A 19,631-nucleotide genomic window follows, 5' to 3' on the forward strand; every position below is an offset into this window, starting at 1 on the left:
TCGGGCTCGGGGCTGGCGGCTCGTTCTCTAGCGGCAGCGCCTGGCGGCAATAATCGCGTAAATTTTTCACAAACAGACAACAACAAGTGGTAGAGCGAGTGGCTCAAGTGGTAGCCAGCACTGCCAGCATCTCCTACCGTCCATTGTCTGAGAGATGATTTGATTTGGCTGCCTGCCTGTAAATAATAGGCCCGATGCTGAGGCTCCTGCCCACCCACACTCATATGTCCAACTGTCTGTGTGCTTGTTTGTTTTCGCAGTCCTTCGTCCTTTGTCCTTGTTTAAGTGTGTTGTTTGAATTGAATTTGTTGCTCTTTGACGAGAATGCGGCACCGACAGTCGAGATTTATAGGTCGAGATGAATGGGTTTTCAGCACGGCAGGGGCCGAGCGCAACAATAGGAGCACAACAAAGCGAGTGCCTCTGAAAACGGTTATGCATTCATTTAGTAATTTCAATACCACATCACCTTTCGAAAATCATCATCAGCGTTCCTGCTTAACGTCGCAATGGAGTAACATTTTGTTTCTTTCAATATTTTGCAGAACCATGACCGAGCTGGGATCGATATTTGAGCAAGCACCTGTCGCGAGATTGTTGGTATGCCAATAAATTTGCCCGTGCAATCAGTTTAATTAAAGAGCCGTCAGCGGTAGGGCCCTGTGAATTGTGAAGTGGTTCCAGGTGCGCGGAGCACGCAAGGGTCTGGGGCATTGTGCGTACAGAAGGACACTCGCCAATCTGTGGACGCGCCTCCGCTCGCCGCGGCCCAACCGGGCCAGTGGCGGCTACTTGCTGACGGGCACAAGTGCGCCGCGTGACGATGAGCTCGTCGGTGGGTCGTTGCCAGGACGAAGGCGTCAGCAACCGCAGCAGGACCAAAAGCAGGAGCAGCAGCAGCAGCAGCAACAGCTAGGTGCCGGATACGCAGCCCCCAATGAGTGTTTAATTAATGTGACAGACTTTAGTGATATTCAAGAGAGTAGCGAGGCTGGCGCGGCTAGCGGGGCTGGAGCAACGACTACGGCAGCTGTCACTGAGCTGAAGGTGCCGCCCATAGCGACCACGAACATCAGCAGCAACACCTCCAATACCGACACCATCAACACCAACAGCAGCAACAGCAACAGCAACATGTCACGCATTATCCAACCTCGTTATCGGTTCCGAGATCTGCTCCTGGGCGATTTTTCGTTCAACGACGATGGCGAAAGGTAAGTAAAGATGACCATTTGCCACCTGCCACGGTGGCGGCATTGCGCATACGCCGCGTGGCAGACCCATCCCTCAATACATAGAGCTAAGCGGCAACCGACTGAGCCCGGAATAGAACGTTAATTACGCTCGCCAACTGCAATTGGCAAACCGATTTACCATATTTACTTTATATGTACATATGTCCTCTTGCTGGCGATCGATGAATCGATTTCCGCTTGACATGCAATGCGTGGTAGAGGGTCGAGGGTCGAAGGTTGACGGGGGTTGGGTGTTGGTGCTATCCTGCCCCGGAGTCTCTTGAATTATGCAATATTCACCGTTGCGAGGCTTGGACTCTGGGGTCAGCTAATCTAGGTCTCGGAATGGGATCAAAGCACTTTCAGTAAGCGATTGGCCCCCTTTTTTTAATTCCAAATAATTATATTGCTTGAATGTTTGAGTAAAATAAAAAATAAAAAACTCGTATATATACATAGGGTATACACTGTGGAAAATAATCTCTTGAAATCTATAATAAAAATCTGATTCTAGAACTAATTTTTTACAAGAATGTATTTCTTGAAGTCAGTAAAAATCCAAGTACTCGTATATTCGGGCTAAATTAAATTGGTATCAAATCCGCCTTTCGTTCAACTAAGAAAACAATCTAACGAAAGAATAAACCACTCTGGTCTGTACTGTCATTGTTCCATCCCGATTTTGGCAGCAACCACCCGACCCCTCCTCGACTGCATCAAATAGAAACCAGTGGAAAAAGAAATTCACCGAAAATCAATCAATAGCCGCAGCTCTTGTCATTCTTTTTGACTGTCCTTTCAGTGACAGGAATTAAAAAAAAATATAAACCGAAAGGTGGCCACCGAGAAGGGATACGTGAATAATTTGATTTAAGGGAAACTCGTTTAAATATTTTGACCAATCGTTTTATTTGTAGAGTGCTTTTTTGACGATAATCTTTATGAGTTTTTAATTGCTTATTTAGTGGGGAAGCAGTTTGAGGCTGCCTCGGCCAGAGGATGGATGAACCACGCTTAGTACACATTCAGTTGAAGCTATGATTGGCCAACGCTCTTCCCTCTTTTTGGTGTGTATTTGTGTGGTTTCTATGATAACTGAAGCCAAGGACGCGGTATGTACTATTCGGACACGTCAAGAGTCTCCGCGTTGACGATTTCGCATTTTGTAGGGTGTTGGCCGCAAAATGAAGACCACGCTCTTGTCCACAGAGTTTAATTATGATGGAAATTACGTAGAATACTTTGGCTTGGATCCTGGAAAATCCAAGGGCGTACTCGGAAATTTAACGAAACCGATGACAAACATTTTCATGGACATTCGAGTCGTCAACGAGGTGATGCAGCGGGTCGTCTATAAGATAGATAACTTCGACGGATGTGCATTTCTAAACAATCGCGTGATCTCTCGGATATTCTCCCGCTGGTACGATGCTATCGTGGGCAACACCACGCACATCAAGTGTCCCGTTCGGCCGGGAATCTACTACCTCGAAAACGGGGCTACTACGGGTTTGGTGTCGCAGTATCTTCCGGCTGGGACCTTTCACGTGTCTGTGCGAATGAAACCGGTCTACGGCGGACCCTTTGCAATTGAAATCATCTGGCGATATATGAGGAAATAACTTGTTGTCGCAATGATAATTGCTGCTAAAATGCGCAGAAAGCAAATAATTAAAGCAGTAATGCTGCCTAAAAATCTCTTATGCTTGGACCACAACAAACACAGGTCTGAGAGGGTATCATATTGTCTTATAAGTAATGTATCATTCAACATTCAAACATTCATTGTTTAGTGGTTGTTTCTGCCATTTCGCTTCCATCGGAACGTGTCCCCAATTAAGTACAAAGTGGACTCATCAACCCATCAGATGGTTAGCTGTGCTAAATAGATGTTTTACTCGTGTAGAGATTACCACTAATGGCTCATCAATCAAGGGTGAACAGGGGAAGGATACATGGCATGGCACTAAAAGCCAACGACTCACCTGACTTGGCACAGAGAAATTGAGCAATTTTCTGGTCTTGTCGCTTGTTAATTTGCCAATTAATAGCCCATCAATGGGATGGGATCAAAACTGAATGGACGAATGATTGTAGGGGGTAGTCCAACATGATCGCTGGCTCTGGCAGATGGGTGTGGGCTCTTCTGGGCCTTCTTTCGGCTGTGGCCTGCAAGGAGGTTTGTCTCTTCTCGAGATCACGATGGTCGGTCTTCCAATTTCATTCTTCCACAGCAGCCGTCGGTTTTCCGGAATGGAAGATTAAAGTTAGTTTTGGAAGCTCTGGAAACCAGTTGCGACGGCAAAAGCGTGGAGTATTTCCGCAGGGTTTCCAGTGAGGGATCACTGTACACCTTTCGGGTGGTTAAGCTGGCACCTGCCTTTACCATTGACATCGCTCTTCGGGTGCAGAAGTCGAAGCGGCTGATGTACAAGCTGGACAACTTGGATGGCTGCAAGTTCCTCGAGAATCCGCTGGTGAGCAAGGTCCTTGGGTATGTCTACAAGCGGCTGATTGTCAACGGCCGCTTCTTCAAATGCCCCATCCAGCCGGGTGTCTACTTCCTGAAGAACGAGGGCACAGTGGAAATCCTGCCCAGCTTTCATCCCACGGGACGCTACCAGCTGACAGTGCGGCTCAAGATGCCCAACAGTCGGGGCCCGTTTGTGATGCAAATGCTCTGGATATACAACATTGTGCGCATCAAATAAAGCCTGCCCACACGAGCAGTGCCTATACATACGAGTATGTATGAACATATGTATATAAGCCCCGGTTTTCTCTGACCATTCTTTGCCAAGAGTGTTGTTTTCTGGCTGAATGACTTTGTTTGGGGGTCAATTAATTGCTCATTAATGGCATAGTTAATAGCCGCAATGCAAATGACGATACATGCCAGTCGATTGTACGTTGTCATGGCATTTGGTTTTCGTGTTTGCCTCTGTGTCCTTGTACTTCCCTGTCTCCTTGCTGTGGTTGCTAAGGAGGAGGTATAATTAGCCAGAAGTTTCCTCAATCCATTGCTGAACCTATTAGTTTTCAGAAGCCGCTTGTCTTCAGGAAGGGAAACATGAACTTCATAATGGAGTCCCTCGAGACGTTCTGCGATCACGACTATGTGGAGTACTTTCGCAAGGTGCCCGACGCTGGGCTGCTCTACACCTTCCGCGTGGCCCGGCCGGCCGCTGCCTTCTCCATTGACATCACCGGGAAGGTGCTGAAGACCCAGAAAGTGATGTACAGGACTGAAAACATAAACGGGTGCGAATTCCTCAGGAATCCCCTAATGAGCAAAGTTTTCGGCATCGTTTACAAGCATCTGGTGGTCAATGGCACTTTCTTTGAGTGCCCCATCAAGCCGAATGTGTACTTTCTGAAGAACGAGGGTGCGATGGCGGTACTGCCCTCCTTCCATCCGCCCGGACGCTTTCAGCTCTCCATGAGGGTAAAAATGGCCGAGAGCCGCCAGCCGTTTGTCATGGAAATGCTCTGGAAGTACAGAATTGTTCGCATAAAATAAACACATTTGCATTTGGAGGTGTGCAAATTGGTTTAGTTGTCTCTAACCCTCGAGGTACATATGCTTCCTTGCGTTGCGCATACGCCACGTGGTACGCACTTATTCCCGGTGGGGTCGTAAGGTCACGTGTGCGCTTGTGTCTGTGTGTGTGCCACTCGCGAAATCATAATTTGACGGCAATGCCTTCTTTGCATTTAATGTAGCGTAAACATTTTAATTTTTTATGAGCCTCGCCTGCCACAGCCATGGCCAATGTCTCATGCTCTGTCCGGATATGGAGCACAGCTCTGCCCCCCTCTCCCCTGCCCTGCTCTGCTCTGCTCTGCTGACTGCGACGTGCGCAAGTGGCCGTGGCAGTTGCCTTTATAATGCCACGTAGTCCCAGCCACTTGCCCAGGCCCAGGCCATGGCATGACCCACGCCACTATGGGCTCAGTGTGTGTTTTGGGTTGTTACTGTGTCACGGATGCCTGCACGTCTTGCCTGGCCGGGCTGCTCTACCTGAAATCGGTTATAAACGATTTAGCAGGCTCTAGCAAGGCTCCCAGTGTTCACTTGGGTGTGCGGCATCCAGCGTCTTTGCCACGCATGCTGTGCGTTTCTGGGGCCCAAACGAGTTGTCGACAAGTCCCCCAAGAGAGCTCAGAAATGGGAATTTCATTTACTGATTCGTTGACTGGGTTTATCTGGCAACGGATTCAGTTGAGGAATAAAGTGCAGTGATTTATGCCGAATAATTCAATATTCTACCAAGAATAAATTCTTTTTTTTTTGTAGCAGGCTTTAGTCAGAACAATTTTACACCTGGCTGCACTTTCTCAGGTAGAACATTTCCCATTTCCCATATGTCCATAGAGGGTGAGAACATTTCCTGTTCGGTTTGATCGGCTTGCCACCAACCATTCGTATTGCTCTCTTGAAAAAATCCTTGTGGGCGTCGGATTAAAGGCTTTGCGGCACGGCATACCTTTTCGGAACCCTTTTTTTATGAGAAATATTTATTAAATACGCGGAAATTTCGCTTTTGTTTTTCGTGCCTTGACGACAGCATTTCAAGATCAAGATTTATGGGGTCTTAAATACAACATTTTATGGCCTAATCCGACCTATAAACTAAGGCCAGGCCTGACCAGGCCTGGGCCCAAAACTGTTTAATTGCCCTTCCAAATGGCTTTGGAATTTTTGGATTTTAATGGCCACACGTAGCCGGAGCTATATGTCAAAATAGCTTTAGTAATTTGTTGGCACTCGTTAACCGATGAAATGATCCCAAATTCTGTGACGAATGTAACAAAATATAACATTTCAGAGCCTCCCACACTCGCTTTAGGTTCCTAATAAAGGTCAAAGTTGAGGCTACTTGAGCGGATTCAGACATCCCACTTTGGCTTCATTAGCATCGAATTCCCAAACACAATTTTTCCGCTCGCAAGCACTTGAAATGGCTTGGAAAATACGCCCAGCACTCTTCTTGACGTAACACGAGTAAAATGTTCAATTAGGCAGCAGTGGGGGGCCTTCGCTTACCTTTAATAAAAAAGGGGTTTCCATCCAAAGTTTTTTTTCTCATTATATTTAAGTGGAAAATGCCCACAAGCAACGGCGGAGGCAGCGGCGGAGAACCCATCTCAACAAGTGTAAGGAACAGAATGGATCGAGAAAAACCGCAAGCTCAGCAGGAAAAGGGCTCGTTGAGGACGAGTAATGGAAAATTACATATTTTTTTCGCACGTTTAACACAATTTCCGGGCCAGAAAGCAACAGAAATTTGTGCACATGATAGCCAAGCCCTCACTTTGATTCATCCATCCAGCGTGCAACTTTATCTTTCGTTGGAATACGTACCCACACCGACTGCTGATTATACGACGAGAAGCGGAGGGACTACAACATGAGGGCCTGTTTGTGAAGCACAATTTCCCATCACATTCGCACAAGTTTTGGACCAGGAGCTGACACACTTGTGAAATGTGCACCGTAATGACTTATGCAAATCGCATCGCATTTTTCACCGCATCCTGGCCCAGGTACTTCAATTACAGCCCTGCCAGAACAGGCCTGCCTTCTCCCTTTGCCCATCCTGTATTATTATCCTTTGGATCTAAGTGATTGTTAAATTATTTAATTAAACGATTAAGAAGATACATATATGTATGGCGGTCCCGACTGCTGATGCCAGCGTTCTGTTGTTCGTGTTCTCCCCCTTATTTGAAGACCAGACCATCGAGGGTTTGTGGAGGGGTCCTTGCACAATCTGGGCAACTATAATTATCCTAGCATTGTGCAAGACACAACGCAACTACAGGTTGCTGCTGTACTGCGTTCAGTAATGGATAGGTTTGGGTCGACATGAACATGGCTCGACCGGAGGCCCCCAAGGCCGTCTTGCAGGCCAAATGAAGTGAATTATGCATACAGTTCTATATATATATATCAATGGGTCCCACGCTGTTCAGCTATTCAGCTGTATTCGGACGCATTCTGTCCGACGTCAGCGACATCAACAATTGGTGGGGGGAATGCAGTTCTCCTGCCCTAATGGACTGCACTTTGCAGGATACTCGTACTCTGCAGATTATCGTTATACTTAACGGCAACGATCATTCAACGAGAGACAGTGAATTATTACCAGGAGTTCTGTAATGCCTTACTAGCATTGCAGTAATTTTGTAGTGAGAAAAGTTGGCACTGCCAAGCGTTGGGATGTAAGCCATCAGCCAGTCAGTATTGTCCTGATGCTCGACATTAATGTTTTACTAGCTGAATGGCGGCCTTGGCTGTTCCATTATGACACATCCACGGACTGGAGGAATTCTGTGCAATGTTGACAAATGAAAGTATCCAACAAAAAGTTGATATTAACAATAAATTATATTGTTTTAGTTCACTCAGATGAAAAAGCCATGGTAAAAATAATCACATATGTACATGTTTCAATTAAATGTGGCTCATTTTTAATATGAATATAAAACAATTATTTTTGTTATATCCAATTTGAACTAAAAATATATATTTTTGGTATCTAAATGTGAAAATATTTATATTAAATAAATTAGCGGCCCCTGCGACTTTTCGCTGTGGCGCAAATTTTAGTAGTACAAAAAATGATACAAAATTCAATTTCTTCGCTATTTTGGGTGGTAAATACTAAAAACTAAAGAAACATTTGTGCCAAAGCGGTCAAACTGTTCTCAATTGATGAAATCCAATACAATTTTATTTATATTTATATTTATTCAAAAAAATGAAATATATTTATTTTAAATATGAAAAGTATTTGTATTTATTTTAATTAATTATTATGAAAACAATTTTTTCGAAGTTCTCGAAGATAAATTTATTGGTATTTAATTTTATTTTATTTTTAAATATAATATAATATTTAATATAATTAATTTATAACTATATAATGTATAATTTCAAGGAATTTTTTTCTCTAAGTGTATTCTACTTAGTTAGCTTAATGTCCGATTTCTTAAGAACTACTTTCTACATCTATCCTCCATTCCCCCCCATCAACAACACACATTTACCATTTACCACAAAAAATAAGGATTCTCAGCAATAAAATTGGCCGTCGGACTTGTGTACATACATACATATGTACGTATGTAAACACTCGTACGTTCATATTTATGTAAGTAGAGATTAACATTGGAGTACATACAAATACAGCTTACCCGGCGGCTATTCGGAATGTTTCCGTTTCTATTTTCCGACTGTGGCAGCGTCATCGTCTATTTTTACACCTGGCAACAACAAAGAGCGAGCTGGGAAGCTCATCGCAGCGGGTGGCCCGGACTGAACTCTCACATTTTGGCATTGGGTCGGTGGGCAAAAGAGCAATACAAACAGCGCTTGTGTTCATCAATGAAAGAACACTCGTAAATAAATAATTATGTGCTCCGCAACTATAGGCGATGGCCCAGGGATCGATGTGGTGTTCGGACCGAGCCAAGCCCGAACCCAAAATCGAAACCAGCAAAGCCACCTGGCAAGGCCAACAGCATTTGCGGCAAAATCTAAACTGCAGCCGTTTTATGGACTCTTTTGTGCTCAAAGTCGAGCTGCTTTTGTCGGTGTGTGAGTGTCTTTCAGTGTGTGACCGGGTGGGAGGACGGGTGTCCTGGCCGAGACAAAAAGAAAAGTTCCAAAATCAATCAACGTGCGAAAAAGGCAATTTGTGGCTAGCAGCCAGCTTCCAAAGGTCGGATGCCAAAGACCGAAACCTTAAATATACTATTATCATCGTCGGGAACTACGAGTATTCATCAGACAGGGAGAGAGATCATGGTAATACTTACTGTCCTGCTGCCATCCAACCTGGTCTTCAGATAGGCTGGAAGTTCCACAGATGCTTTGTGGATACTCATCTATTAAATACAAATTTTCTCAATATTTATGGAAAGGGAAGTGGTTAAAGATCGGTCCGTTCAAGGCCTATTTTTATTGTTTTAACTAAGGAAAGTAATTTTGTAATATATCATTAATATGTTCTTCAAAACTTTATTTTATATATTTTTATATATATTCTCTAATAAAAATCTACAAAAATAATCAAAAATTAGTGTACATATCAAACAAGGAACTAATTGGATTGTAAAACTCTTTTGTGGGTTGCTAAATACTTTATTAAATTAATATACCCTACCATCAATGAGGGTACACTATACCAATGCTTGAAAATTCTATTATAAGTAAAGTTCCCTTGCTGTTGCTTTTCCGGGTGTGGGAGCGGGTGTGGGTGTGGGTATAGGAGTGGGTATCTGGAGGTGTGCTGCGGGGATGACCGTTTTATGTTGACAACTTTTTTGTACCGACAAATGTGGCGTAAAACATGAGCAATTCTCGACTTTTTGGGACCCGACGCGAACCGGACCGGGCTGGCCTTTCTTATTGCTCGGCAAAATAAATATTTCGGCTGTGTCCTGTCGCTTATTGTCCCCGGAGTGCCGTTGGTCAATGATGCATTTAATAGCGTTCGCTCCAGAAATTTCGCTTTCTTAAGATTTTCGCGGTGCTTACGAGTATTTGTGACAATAAACAATAAAGAATTTTTCAATTATCGGTGGAGGAGGGTATCCACGCCTGCGTGGACCCCTGCCCACGCAAATTTAATTAGCAGAAAGCCCATGCATGACTGGGACATTTTAAATTTAGCAATTACGTGGGAGGCGAAAGGTACAGGTGCGATAGACCGACCTCCGTCAGGGGCCGGTGCCAGTGCAGCCAGCCAAAGCGGATATCCTTTCTGGCAGGGCAGAATCAAGTGAAGCCAAACGAAACCGAATCGAACCGCCCAGCACAAAGCGAATCAAGGGAAGCCAAGTGGAAGGGAGGGATACTGCACGGAGGCCGCTGACTGATTGCCGGTCCAGGCCAGCAGACAGAGCAATCCATCCGATCCGGCAGCCAGCCAATTCGAATGGCTACGGATTTATGCAAATTTCAACGTACTTTGCGGCTGAGGCTGTCATCTTGCAGCCGTTGCAAGTGCTCAGGGAAACAAAAGGTGCCACGGAAGCGCGAAATTGTATATGGAAATACGCGACTCAAAATCATTTAAGTCGTCAAGGGAGTTTTTCCTTGATTTGCTGGATTCAGCAGAAGTCCCTTTACATAAGCCTTAAAATGGAATACAAATATTTGTGTGTCTATTTGTGCTATTTATTTACTTTGAATGGGGTATTCACCGATAGTTAAGAAGTCTGCTAAACTTTAGATTTATTCAGACCTTAAAGTCTTGGACTTTCGATAAGGAACAGCCTGTGTTATATACTCCGGCTCTGGGCAGCCGATGAAAGCCGTGCTATAAAAAATATATACTGTATCTGCAGGGGCTAATCCTTAAGCCGGCCTAAGAATGGGCTCTTAAAAACGGAATCCGCCAGCTCGAATGACAGACTTGAGGCTTCGCGGTTCGTGGTGCAAGCACTCCTTGGTATCATCCGAGGCGCAACTGTACAACAATCCGACACTAATTACTTGCAAAACGGCAAACGAAATTCTGTTCAAACCCCAAAACCCAAACTCAAAGAATTTCAATTTTCAATTGAAGTTCCTTCCATTGGAGCAATTAAAACTAATTGAATCGTTTCAAGTTTTCGGCGGGTGCGAGAGTGAACTGATGTGGAACTGACGCAATTGCAGTCAACTCGATTGCTGGGTAATGAGTGTGGTCCGAAAATGAGGATAGGAAGGCACTATCAAAACGAACGGACAGGAGGAGGATGATGTGTCCTAGAAGTGTGCTGTGTGCTGGACAGAGAAAGTGAAAGCAAACATTTGCTCGCCCAGCAGGAGTGTTGGTGAATATCGAAGAGGCGACTGCCGGGGCAGAAAATAAAAGAAAGCCGTAAGGCAAATAAAAGAGTTTTACTCTGTGTCTCCGCTGTTCTTGTTATTTAAGTAGTTGCTGTGACAAAGTGCAATGACGAGCAACGGTTTTATTTACACTATGACCCTCTGCCAGGCGGGCGTTTCTTGTGGGCGTACACACACACACACCCACACCCACACGCTCAACAATACAGAACAGTGTCGCCATTTTCGAGGGGAATCTTGTGACGTTACCGTCCTTCAGTTTCGGGCCAGAACCCAGACAGGTAAAAGAATTTGCTGCTTCACCGGTCCATCGCTCCTCCGGTAACCTCGTGGCTAAAGCTTCTGAGCCAAGAGATGGTCTACGGTCCTCCCCATCACTGTCATTGTCTCTCTTTTTCAGTGTGCAATTTCCTAATGGAGCAAAGCTTAAAGTTTCCAAAAAACAACAACACGACCAGATTCGGGGACGTACATGCTTTCCATACCCTTACCCTCACCCTGCCGTAAAGTGGCATAAGCTCGAAGGAATGATTGAGTTCGTGTACCCTCTGTAAGGGTATGCAAAAGCAGAAAAATGCATTGCAGAGTGCAGAGCAGGGCGAAACTCGATACAATTCGAAATGGCAACGGGAATTGTCCGAGAAGCGACACTGAGCGGTTGACATTCGAGAGTCCTGCGCCGCGCCGTTTGCCTTTCAGTGGGTATCCCCCAGATGCCCGGCCAGGCGTATCCAGTACCGAATCATACATCAATTACTGTCTAACCAAATGGCGTTCAATTAGCCCACAAGCGAATGGGACCTACGTCCCATCCAGTCACTGCCCCAAGCCCCAAGGAACTGCTGTTTCTTATTCAAAATTCAAAGCAACCCAAACCAAATAGAGGGGTACAGTGAAGGCTCCCACAAGCGGATATGCATTGAGATCCTCGACTGTTTCGTTTTCAGAGATACCTCCTTCCAGAAGTCCTTCCAAGAGATCCTTTTACCTTTTAATGTGAATATCGTCTACTTTTCCTGAAGTTTTTGTGCAATTTCCATAAATTGTGGAATCGTTTATATATTTTAAATCTATTTCTGTTCGTTCACATGGGGGTTTCACTGTACTTTCCCGTCACGTTTTCCTTGCATAATTGAACGACCTGTCTGTGGTCTTTCTACCGTTTCTTCTACTTCGATATTCTCTTTTATTTTTTTTGGTTCCGTTTAAGCAACTGTGTCTGGAGGATGGAGCGATGGTGAACGCGCATCTATCGATAAAATATCCAAATACATATAACTTTTATTATTGCTTTAGGAAACACACACGAAAATATTATATGCCCACAAGTAGCACAATATTTTATAATATAACTTCCAGAAACGGAAACCCAGTGCGAGGGAGACCCACGTATCCTGTGCGTTGGATGAGAAAGGATTCTTCCAGGAAGCTTTAGTTAATTGATATGACATTGTGAGCGGCGTGGTTTTTGGAGGCTTTGGCACAAATTCAAACAGCCCCTAAATTCAATGTGTCAATCAAAAATTGTACCCGAAAATACGGACGCGAAGGTTCGATCGAGTCGCACCCACACGTGTTCCAAAATAAATATTGACAGTCACAACAAGCGACAAAAAAAAAAAAACAATGAATATTTGGAAACAGTCGCGCCCGCGAGATGCTGCCCGGACGCGTCAAAAGGCAAAAAATGAAAAGGTATAATAAAGAAAAAAAAAGGAAATACGTGAAACGTTACATAATTCATGGTGGCAACGAGCACAGTCTGGCTCCATCACGCCCACTCTGGCTCTCAGTTTTAGTATCAGTCACAGACTCTCGCAGGATTCGCATAAATATACAATTTAGTTTAGGCATTTGAATATTTCTTTTCCCGCCCTCCCTTCCCCTTCAGTCTTGTGACGAGCCGAGCCGGCAGCAGCTGCGTTCCAAGGTTTCCTTCAGGATTTGCACGCCCCCTTTATTCATCGGAACCTGACACTAATGAAAAAAGCGAAATCGTGTCGAGAGCTGAGAGTTCGATGCGACTAAAGGGAAACAGCATTAAAGTGTGTTATTCGTTTTTAAAGGTATTTCGGGGAGATACCTTGTGCTGGAAATAAACATGGGAAGGAATCGAAAAAGCTTCGAGGGACATATTAGATTGTGTTTAGTTTAGGAAGGATAATAGTTAGGGTTAAACTTTTCAAGAAAGCACGAAATTTAAAGACTTTCCGTGAGCCGTGCTTTTTACAAACAATTTTGCATAATTAATATGCGGCTTAAATCGGTAATCAAATTACCCAAATTGTGTTAACGCTATTCACTCACGTTCACCTTTTTGTTTGATTACATTTGGAAATTGGCTCGACGGCTCCGCCGCATGCGAGTGAAATCAAATGGAATTGAATCAGCAAAATTACACGCTCTGTGCAGTAGTGCGTACACAGGGTTTATATACGAACATTGAAGCTATAAATAAAATATGCCAGAAAATTTAATTCACTTAGAAGCGACTTTAAAGCGTTATACCAAACATAGTTGGTTTCAAACGACTCGATCTGCTGTAGGAATGGAGCGCGATCTCCATCTTTTGAATACAATTGTATCCAAGCTTGTAAGTGAATAATCCTGAGTTTTTGTTCTTGAATGTGCAGTGAAACGTGCAGTTTAAGCTTCTTGAAATATGATTTCTGCAATAGGTGTCCAATGTGATAAAGGTATTTATGTTAGCTATAATCAAGGTTGATGGTTTAACCTGAAATGATGATTATTTTGCTTCTAATGTGGGATGATTGCTTAGTTTGAGTTGCCTCTTTGGCACTCTCCTGTGCCGCTTTGACCAAACTCCATGCCCCCAGTGCAAATATATGCGTTTCTGCCTGTCACCTGCCACAGTTTCAGGTTTTTCTTCTTTTTTTAGTGTTACTTGAAAGCTGCATCAAGTCAGACATTTGTGCATCTATCTGCATACTATTTGGGAACTTTAAAAGGTCCTCTAAGAGCACCAGAGGAGGACAGCGTGTGTCCTGTCTGTCATCTGTCTGACTGAAATGCAATCTCAGCCTCGAGACCCTAGGGGAAGCATCCCCCCCTCGTGCAGCTCGTTTGAATACAGACTCGTGCATATTGCATCATCACGCGTGAAGATTCTCTTTTCTGATAACTCCATGGGAAATACATATATCAAAAATTCATATTTGTCGGCCTTCTCTTTTTCTTTTTTTTTGCACTTGGATGCCAATTTATTTGTATTAATGTCCCAAGTGATTTCGGTTGCCCCTATCAGCACGAGGGGATGGCTCGCAGGATGTTGGCCTGAAAGAGATATTATCTTTGTGTCGGCTTTCCACATCTTTCCCTTGCGGTTTTAGTAAAAATAATTCTAGGGTACTCTTAGGATACATTGGGCATGTCGAGGCAAGAATGGATATCAGTTTATCAAACCAATATTACTTTGTGGAAAACATTTAAATCTGTCATCGGGCCTCTGCCTTTACATCGAGTTAAAGCTGAAAATTCTTCGTTGCCGAGTGTCCTTACACACAACGAATGGGGTATCCCCTGGTCGTGAGTGCCAGTGTCTGTCAAGGATGTCTCGAGCTGTTTCTGGCCACCGACTGTTGTTTGGGAGCGAGCCCCGTTTGCTCCTGCTGCCTGTTCAAGGGTGCTCTCTTGTCTGTGATGTTCATCTCTTGTTCCGTCTGTGGGTACACAAAATAGCATAAATATTTTTGCATTATTGCCCGCCTGGCTATCTCCGTGTCCGGCCAGTAGTTTCCACTTTTTACAAATTTTTGTTTCCCCATTGTTTGGAGTTGACAGCTGGGCGAACCGCACACTAAGCGCATAGGTCTGCCAGAAGGTACTCGTACATATCTCGGACTCGACTCCTTGGATCTGTCGGAAGAATGCGGCATGTAAATTCGGTTTGACATTTTAATTACACTACAACTCAAGAGCCCATACGCCCATCCGTGAGCGTCAGCCTGGGCCTGAGTCGGTGTAGTACGTGTTAACGAAAGTTCAGTTTGCACGGCTCTTCTCTGACATATTAATGCATTCCGGCAAGATTAAGCAGTCAGAGAGGGCTGTGCTCTGGCATAATTGGAACCACCTGACGCGAGTCAGGCTCCGAGGCATGGTAGGCTGTCAAGCACTCAATTTAGGCCATCAACTAGTGCCTGACTCCACGCGCTTGGCGTCGAAACAAATTACTGAGTAAAGTCCTTTCTCCTGGCGGCAGTGGCTGTGGCGGTGGCGGACTCCTTTCTGGCATATCTTCACATTCTAATTTATTTTTATATTATGCTGCCTTGATTGTGTGCCCTCACTGCGGATCCATTTCGGGATGTTTGCGTGCCATGTCCTTGTAACAATGATTTTTCTGCCTACGACAAATGGCCGGAAATTGACAAGAAATTTCCCCAACACACACATAAGCATATAAGAGCACATTTACTAATCAACTGCACACAAACACACATAAACACTTGGACTTGGGTTTCGTGTTTGTTGAGGTCTCGTCCCTACCTCCTTCGCTTGCTCCTTGGCATATCAATGGACCAATCGTCCCAAATATTGACCGGAATTTGTAATTGAGTCAAGCGCAAAAACAGCTCCAAAAACTTTGAACTTTGTCAAACCCTTTAAAAGTTTGGTCGGTAAACTATTTATAAATTATGAATTGGGGTAAAGGTCAACTGAAACGGAGGGACATGTCCGGCATTCCTAGCTTAAAGCTATCTTAAGCTATTCTACATCTGTGGTTGTACAGTCTTAAAATCCGAGATATCTGTAAAATTCATCCCTGAAATTCTATTTTTATGAGTATGAAATTCCAAGCCAAATCGTAGTCAGGAGCTAGGATTCGACTACTGCCAAGATAATAGAAATATTTACCCCAAAGCCTTATATGCCTTAACCCCTTTATTTATTACTTTTCTATTCATTTCCACATGAGCCTTGGATTTAATTGGGGATACAAGCATTAAAGCCGTTTCTAATACATATTTCATAGTACTTTTGGCCTGGCCCTCTGTTGTGGTGCAGTTGCTGTTGATGTTCGGGGATTTGCATGTTGAATAGAGGATTTCCGAGTACAACCCCATACACACTCACATGCTCACTCACTTGATTCCCCCGAGCACTCCAGCCACACCTCCTTGGCGCTGTCAGTTGCAGTTTTGTTTCAGTCCATAGACACGGCTTTATATTTTTGTCATGGGCGGCATAGAATTTCGTCTATCGATCCGGATTCAGTTCATCAATCACTTATGGAAATCAATACGCTTACCTAAGTGGGGCGACCTTTTGTGTTTTAATGTTTTAGAATTCCCAGATGGAATGACTGACGGCGAGGATGGGGTGTGCGTCGGTGTCTCGTCCACTTAATTCTCCTGCGGCTTTCCCTACATACTGTATATACGCTGTATGGTAATGTTTTAGTCGGTACTTTTCCATCCAATGTTTGATAAGCGATTGTTTGCGGTCAGTGTTGTGGCCACTGGAACGTGCGAATAAAATATCACCCAAGCGGGTACTCATAGGCCCCATGGCTGGGTCCAAAAAAAAACACAAGCAGCCTCAAAAACACAAAATCATACTCAAAAACTGTGGCTGAAAATAAATTGCTCGACTTAATTTACATTTTTTAGATTTATTCGGGTCTTAAATAAATTAGTTCCTGCTTCCACCGCTAGATGGACATCATTTGCATTTCGAGGCGGCGACAGCAGATGGCGCTTTGCAGCATTCTTTTGTAGACTTTTCTTTCTCATAGCATCTGTCGTCATGTGGCCCCAACTGACGTCACAGAAAAGCTGCAATGTTTACGCACAGAGAACCGACATGGAACTGGAACGTCCGTGTTCCACTTCCACACGTGTCTCTTTGGCGCCAAATTTCTTGGTGCCACAAACTTTTGCCATTTTGTTTTGTTGTTGTCATTCTTGCGGGCAAGGTTCTCTCTTTAAACGCCATGCCTGTTATATAACACGTGCGTGGAGGGAGCCAAAGTATAGTCGCTGGATGCACTGGCCAAAATTACCAGTAATGTTGTGAATTAATAGAAAGCCAAAAGCCAATAGCTATATTTACAGATGATAACCTTATTTCTCTTCAAAATATGTTCAAAATATTCAAGATTAAGATTGCTTTATAAGCCTAAGATCGAAGAAGATTTCTAAGATCGATTAAACAGTCCTAAAACATTTCGATTAAATGAGTTTTTGTTATGGTTTCTACCAATTTTCGGTGTAAATCCCACTACTTTCATGAAACACAACAAAATGTTCATGTGATATAAAGTTCAAATCAATAAAGTATCTCTAAGACTTTCAAATGAAAGAAGTCAAAGTGCACATAAATTATAACAATTTGTACGGCGATGTGGCAGCCGTGGTTGCAATTTACCAGTTGCTTTGGCAACTCTATTCGACTCCCGCCAGCATAAAGTGCTGCTGAAGAGAGCGAAAGAGCGGGAAACGGCTGGCAACGAAACACTCTCAAACAGTGGCTCGACACATGGCTCTGTCGCCCGCTCTGCTCTGCTCCTGGTGGTGCGTGGCGTGCCTGCAGACGCTTCTGGGGCCAGAAACAAAAAGATTCGGTTCGACGCTGCCAGTTGGTGGCAGCAGCAGCAGGCAGGACACAATGTCTTCAGTTCGTGTGTGCCGTTAGTTCGATGCAGAGCGGAAGAGCGACCAATATCGAGGCGGCGTGCACCGAGCACCGAGCAACATAACGGTAACGGTAACATTGTGCGCGGCCGTGCCCGTCCCGCCTTCAATTGTGCGCCGCGAATTAATCAAAACCGTTTTTGACGGTATTTAAATTCTTTGCGGTTCTCCAAAACCCAAACCCATCCCCGGTCTCCCACCCGCAGCCATGGCACGGCCAAGGCCATCGCCATCGCCGTCGTGTTGGCCAGATTTTAAGTGTTAATCAGCGAGAATGTCAGGCAAAAAACAGGCAGCGAAAAGCGAAAGTTATTCTGTCCTTGAGTTAAATGGAAAAAAATGATAATGTGTGCCGTGAAGTCAGCGAAAGAGACAAATATTTCGGGGAAATGGGCCAAGCGAAGGGCAGGAGCAGGAGCAGGAGGGTGTCCAGTGTCCATGACAGCGCCCTCGCCCAAATCCTTTAAGCAGAACCAAATCAAGTGTCAGCATTACAAAGCTGAAATAAAACTAAAGGATATACGAGAGGAGCAGTTTTGAGGCGTGTGTTCATGTGCGTGGCTGTAGAGCGAACATTTGTGCGCAGAGTTTGAAGAAATTTCATTGGGTCGCTGCTCCTTTTCGGGACTCCGCACGGACTTGGTATCCCACATAAAATCGATTCGTCCTCTGAGGCCCTTGCTCACATAGCCCAGTGAATAATTTCCAACTGGACCTTTTTTATTTTCACATAGCTCATTGCATGGCCGTGGCCGGGGCTGGGGCCGGGGCATGCTCCACGTTTCATATTGCAGGCAGAACTTTGCTGTCATGTTTGCCTATGTGAGAGGCCCTGCAGGTATCTCGCCTTTGCTGTTGTCGCTGTCGTTGTCTCTGACTTGACTTGACACATTTTGTTTTGGCCACTGCTCCTTGCGATGGTGTTTTATGGGCCGGAATGGGTGGGGATGCTGCAGCTGCAGCGGCGACGGCGTCGGCGACGGTAACGGCGGTAGTTTGTTTGCTTATCTATTTTCACTGTTTTTCAATCACATGGAAACTCCCACACACACACACATCCACAGACACACCGTCGACAGTTCGTGGCTGAAATTTTCAATTAGGTTTTATGACACATTCCTCCCGATCACTTGCCCTGTTGGCTTTCCGTGTCCTGCCTGCCTGCCTGCCACAAATTGGCCGGAGAATGGTACGGAAATTTGCATAACAATTAACTTTATTGCATATTTACTTTGGCTCTCGATGGGCGCGACCCTTAGATTGTGGTTTCGTTTGCTAATCTAATTGTGGGAATCATAAGTTGGGGACTAAATAAGAAAGTTAAAGAACGAACGAAAATTCCACTAAAAATCTGAGAATGTAGATAAATACATTTTTAATAATTTGAGGTGTGGTTTTTCATTTGATTTTTTCTTGAAATGTTAACAAGAAAATGTATAAAATTTTCATACAGCAGATATTGTTGCAATGCTTCTGTTTTCATCTGCTAAATTTTTGAAAACCTTTAGTTTAGTTTTCAGATAAATAAATAATATCAAATAGTAGAAATATCTGTTTAAGGGGGAAATAATATCACATTACGGCGAATATTTTCCCAAAATTTTCAAATTAATATTAAATTTTGTTTTCAATTATTTCCAAATAAGCGAAAAAATGATATTGCTGTGCAATAAATTCAATTGCCAAACTAAATTTGTTGCTGGGCTGAGACCAAACGCCCGCAAACGCAGCCAAGCCATAAATAAAATGTAATTTTCATTCAGTTAAAAGGGGAAACGGAAACGAAAGCGACAAAAGGACGAAACTGTATAGAATCGAAAGACCACACAAAACCCTAAAAAAATAATAAACATAAAAATAACATCAAGAGCAAACTCATATTGGATTTATCGTGCG

The 19,631-nt window shown here is 44.0% G+C and overlaps 3 protein-coding genes across 3 annotated transcripts; all 3 read left to right on the forward strand.

Annotated features, from left to right (window-relative positions):
• The first annotated feature begins 2,419 nt into the window (after nucleotides 1–2,419).
• On the forward strand, nucleotides 2,420–2,857 carry LOC6590826. The gene has a single exon (XM_002016444.1). The coding sequence runs from the start codon at nucleotides 2,420–2,422 to the stop codon at nucleotides 2,855–2,857; it is 438 nt and encodes a 145-aa protein (XP_002016480.1).
• A 488-nt stretch (nucleotides 2,858–3,345) lies between these two features.
• On the forward strand, nucleotides 3,346–3,946 carry LOC6590827. Its single transcript, XM_002016445.1, has 2 exons — nucleotides 3,346–3,414; nucleotides 3,470–3,946. Exons 1-2 carry the CDS (start codon nucleotides 3,346–3,348, stop codon nucleotides 3,944–3,946), a joined length of 546 nt encoding a protein of 181 aa, XP_002016481.1.
• A 165-nt stretch (nucleotides 3,947–4,111) lies between these two features.
• LOC6590828 lies at nucleotides 4,112–4,796 on the forward strand. Its single transcript, XM_002016446.2, has 2 exons — nucleotides 4,112–4,140; nucleotides 4,272–4,796. The coding sequence occupies exons 1-2, from the start codon at nucleotides 4,112–4,114 to the stop codon at nucleotides 4,753–4,755; spliced, it is 513 nt and encodes a 170-aa protein (XP_002016482.2). The 3' UTR covers nucleotides 4,756–4,796.
• Nucleotides 4,797–19,631: the final 14,835 nt, after the last annotated feature.

The sequence above is a fragment of the Drosophila persimilis genome, unplaced genomic scaffold, assembly GCF_003286085.1.
Source record: "Drosophila persimilis strain 14011-0111.01,24,50 unplaced genomic scaffold, DperRS2 tig00000002-arrow-pilon, whole genome shotgun sequence".
NCBI classification, from domain to species: domain Eukaryota; kingdom Metazoa; phylum Arthropoda; class Insecta; order Diptera; family Drosophilidae; genus Drosophila; species Drosophila persimilis.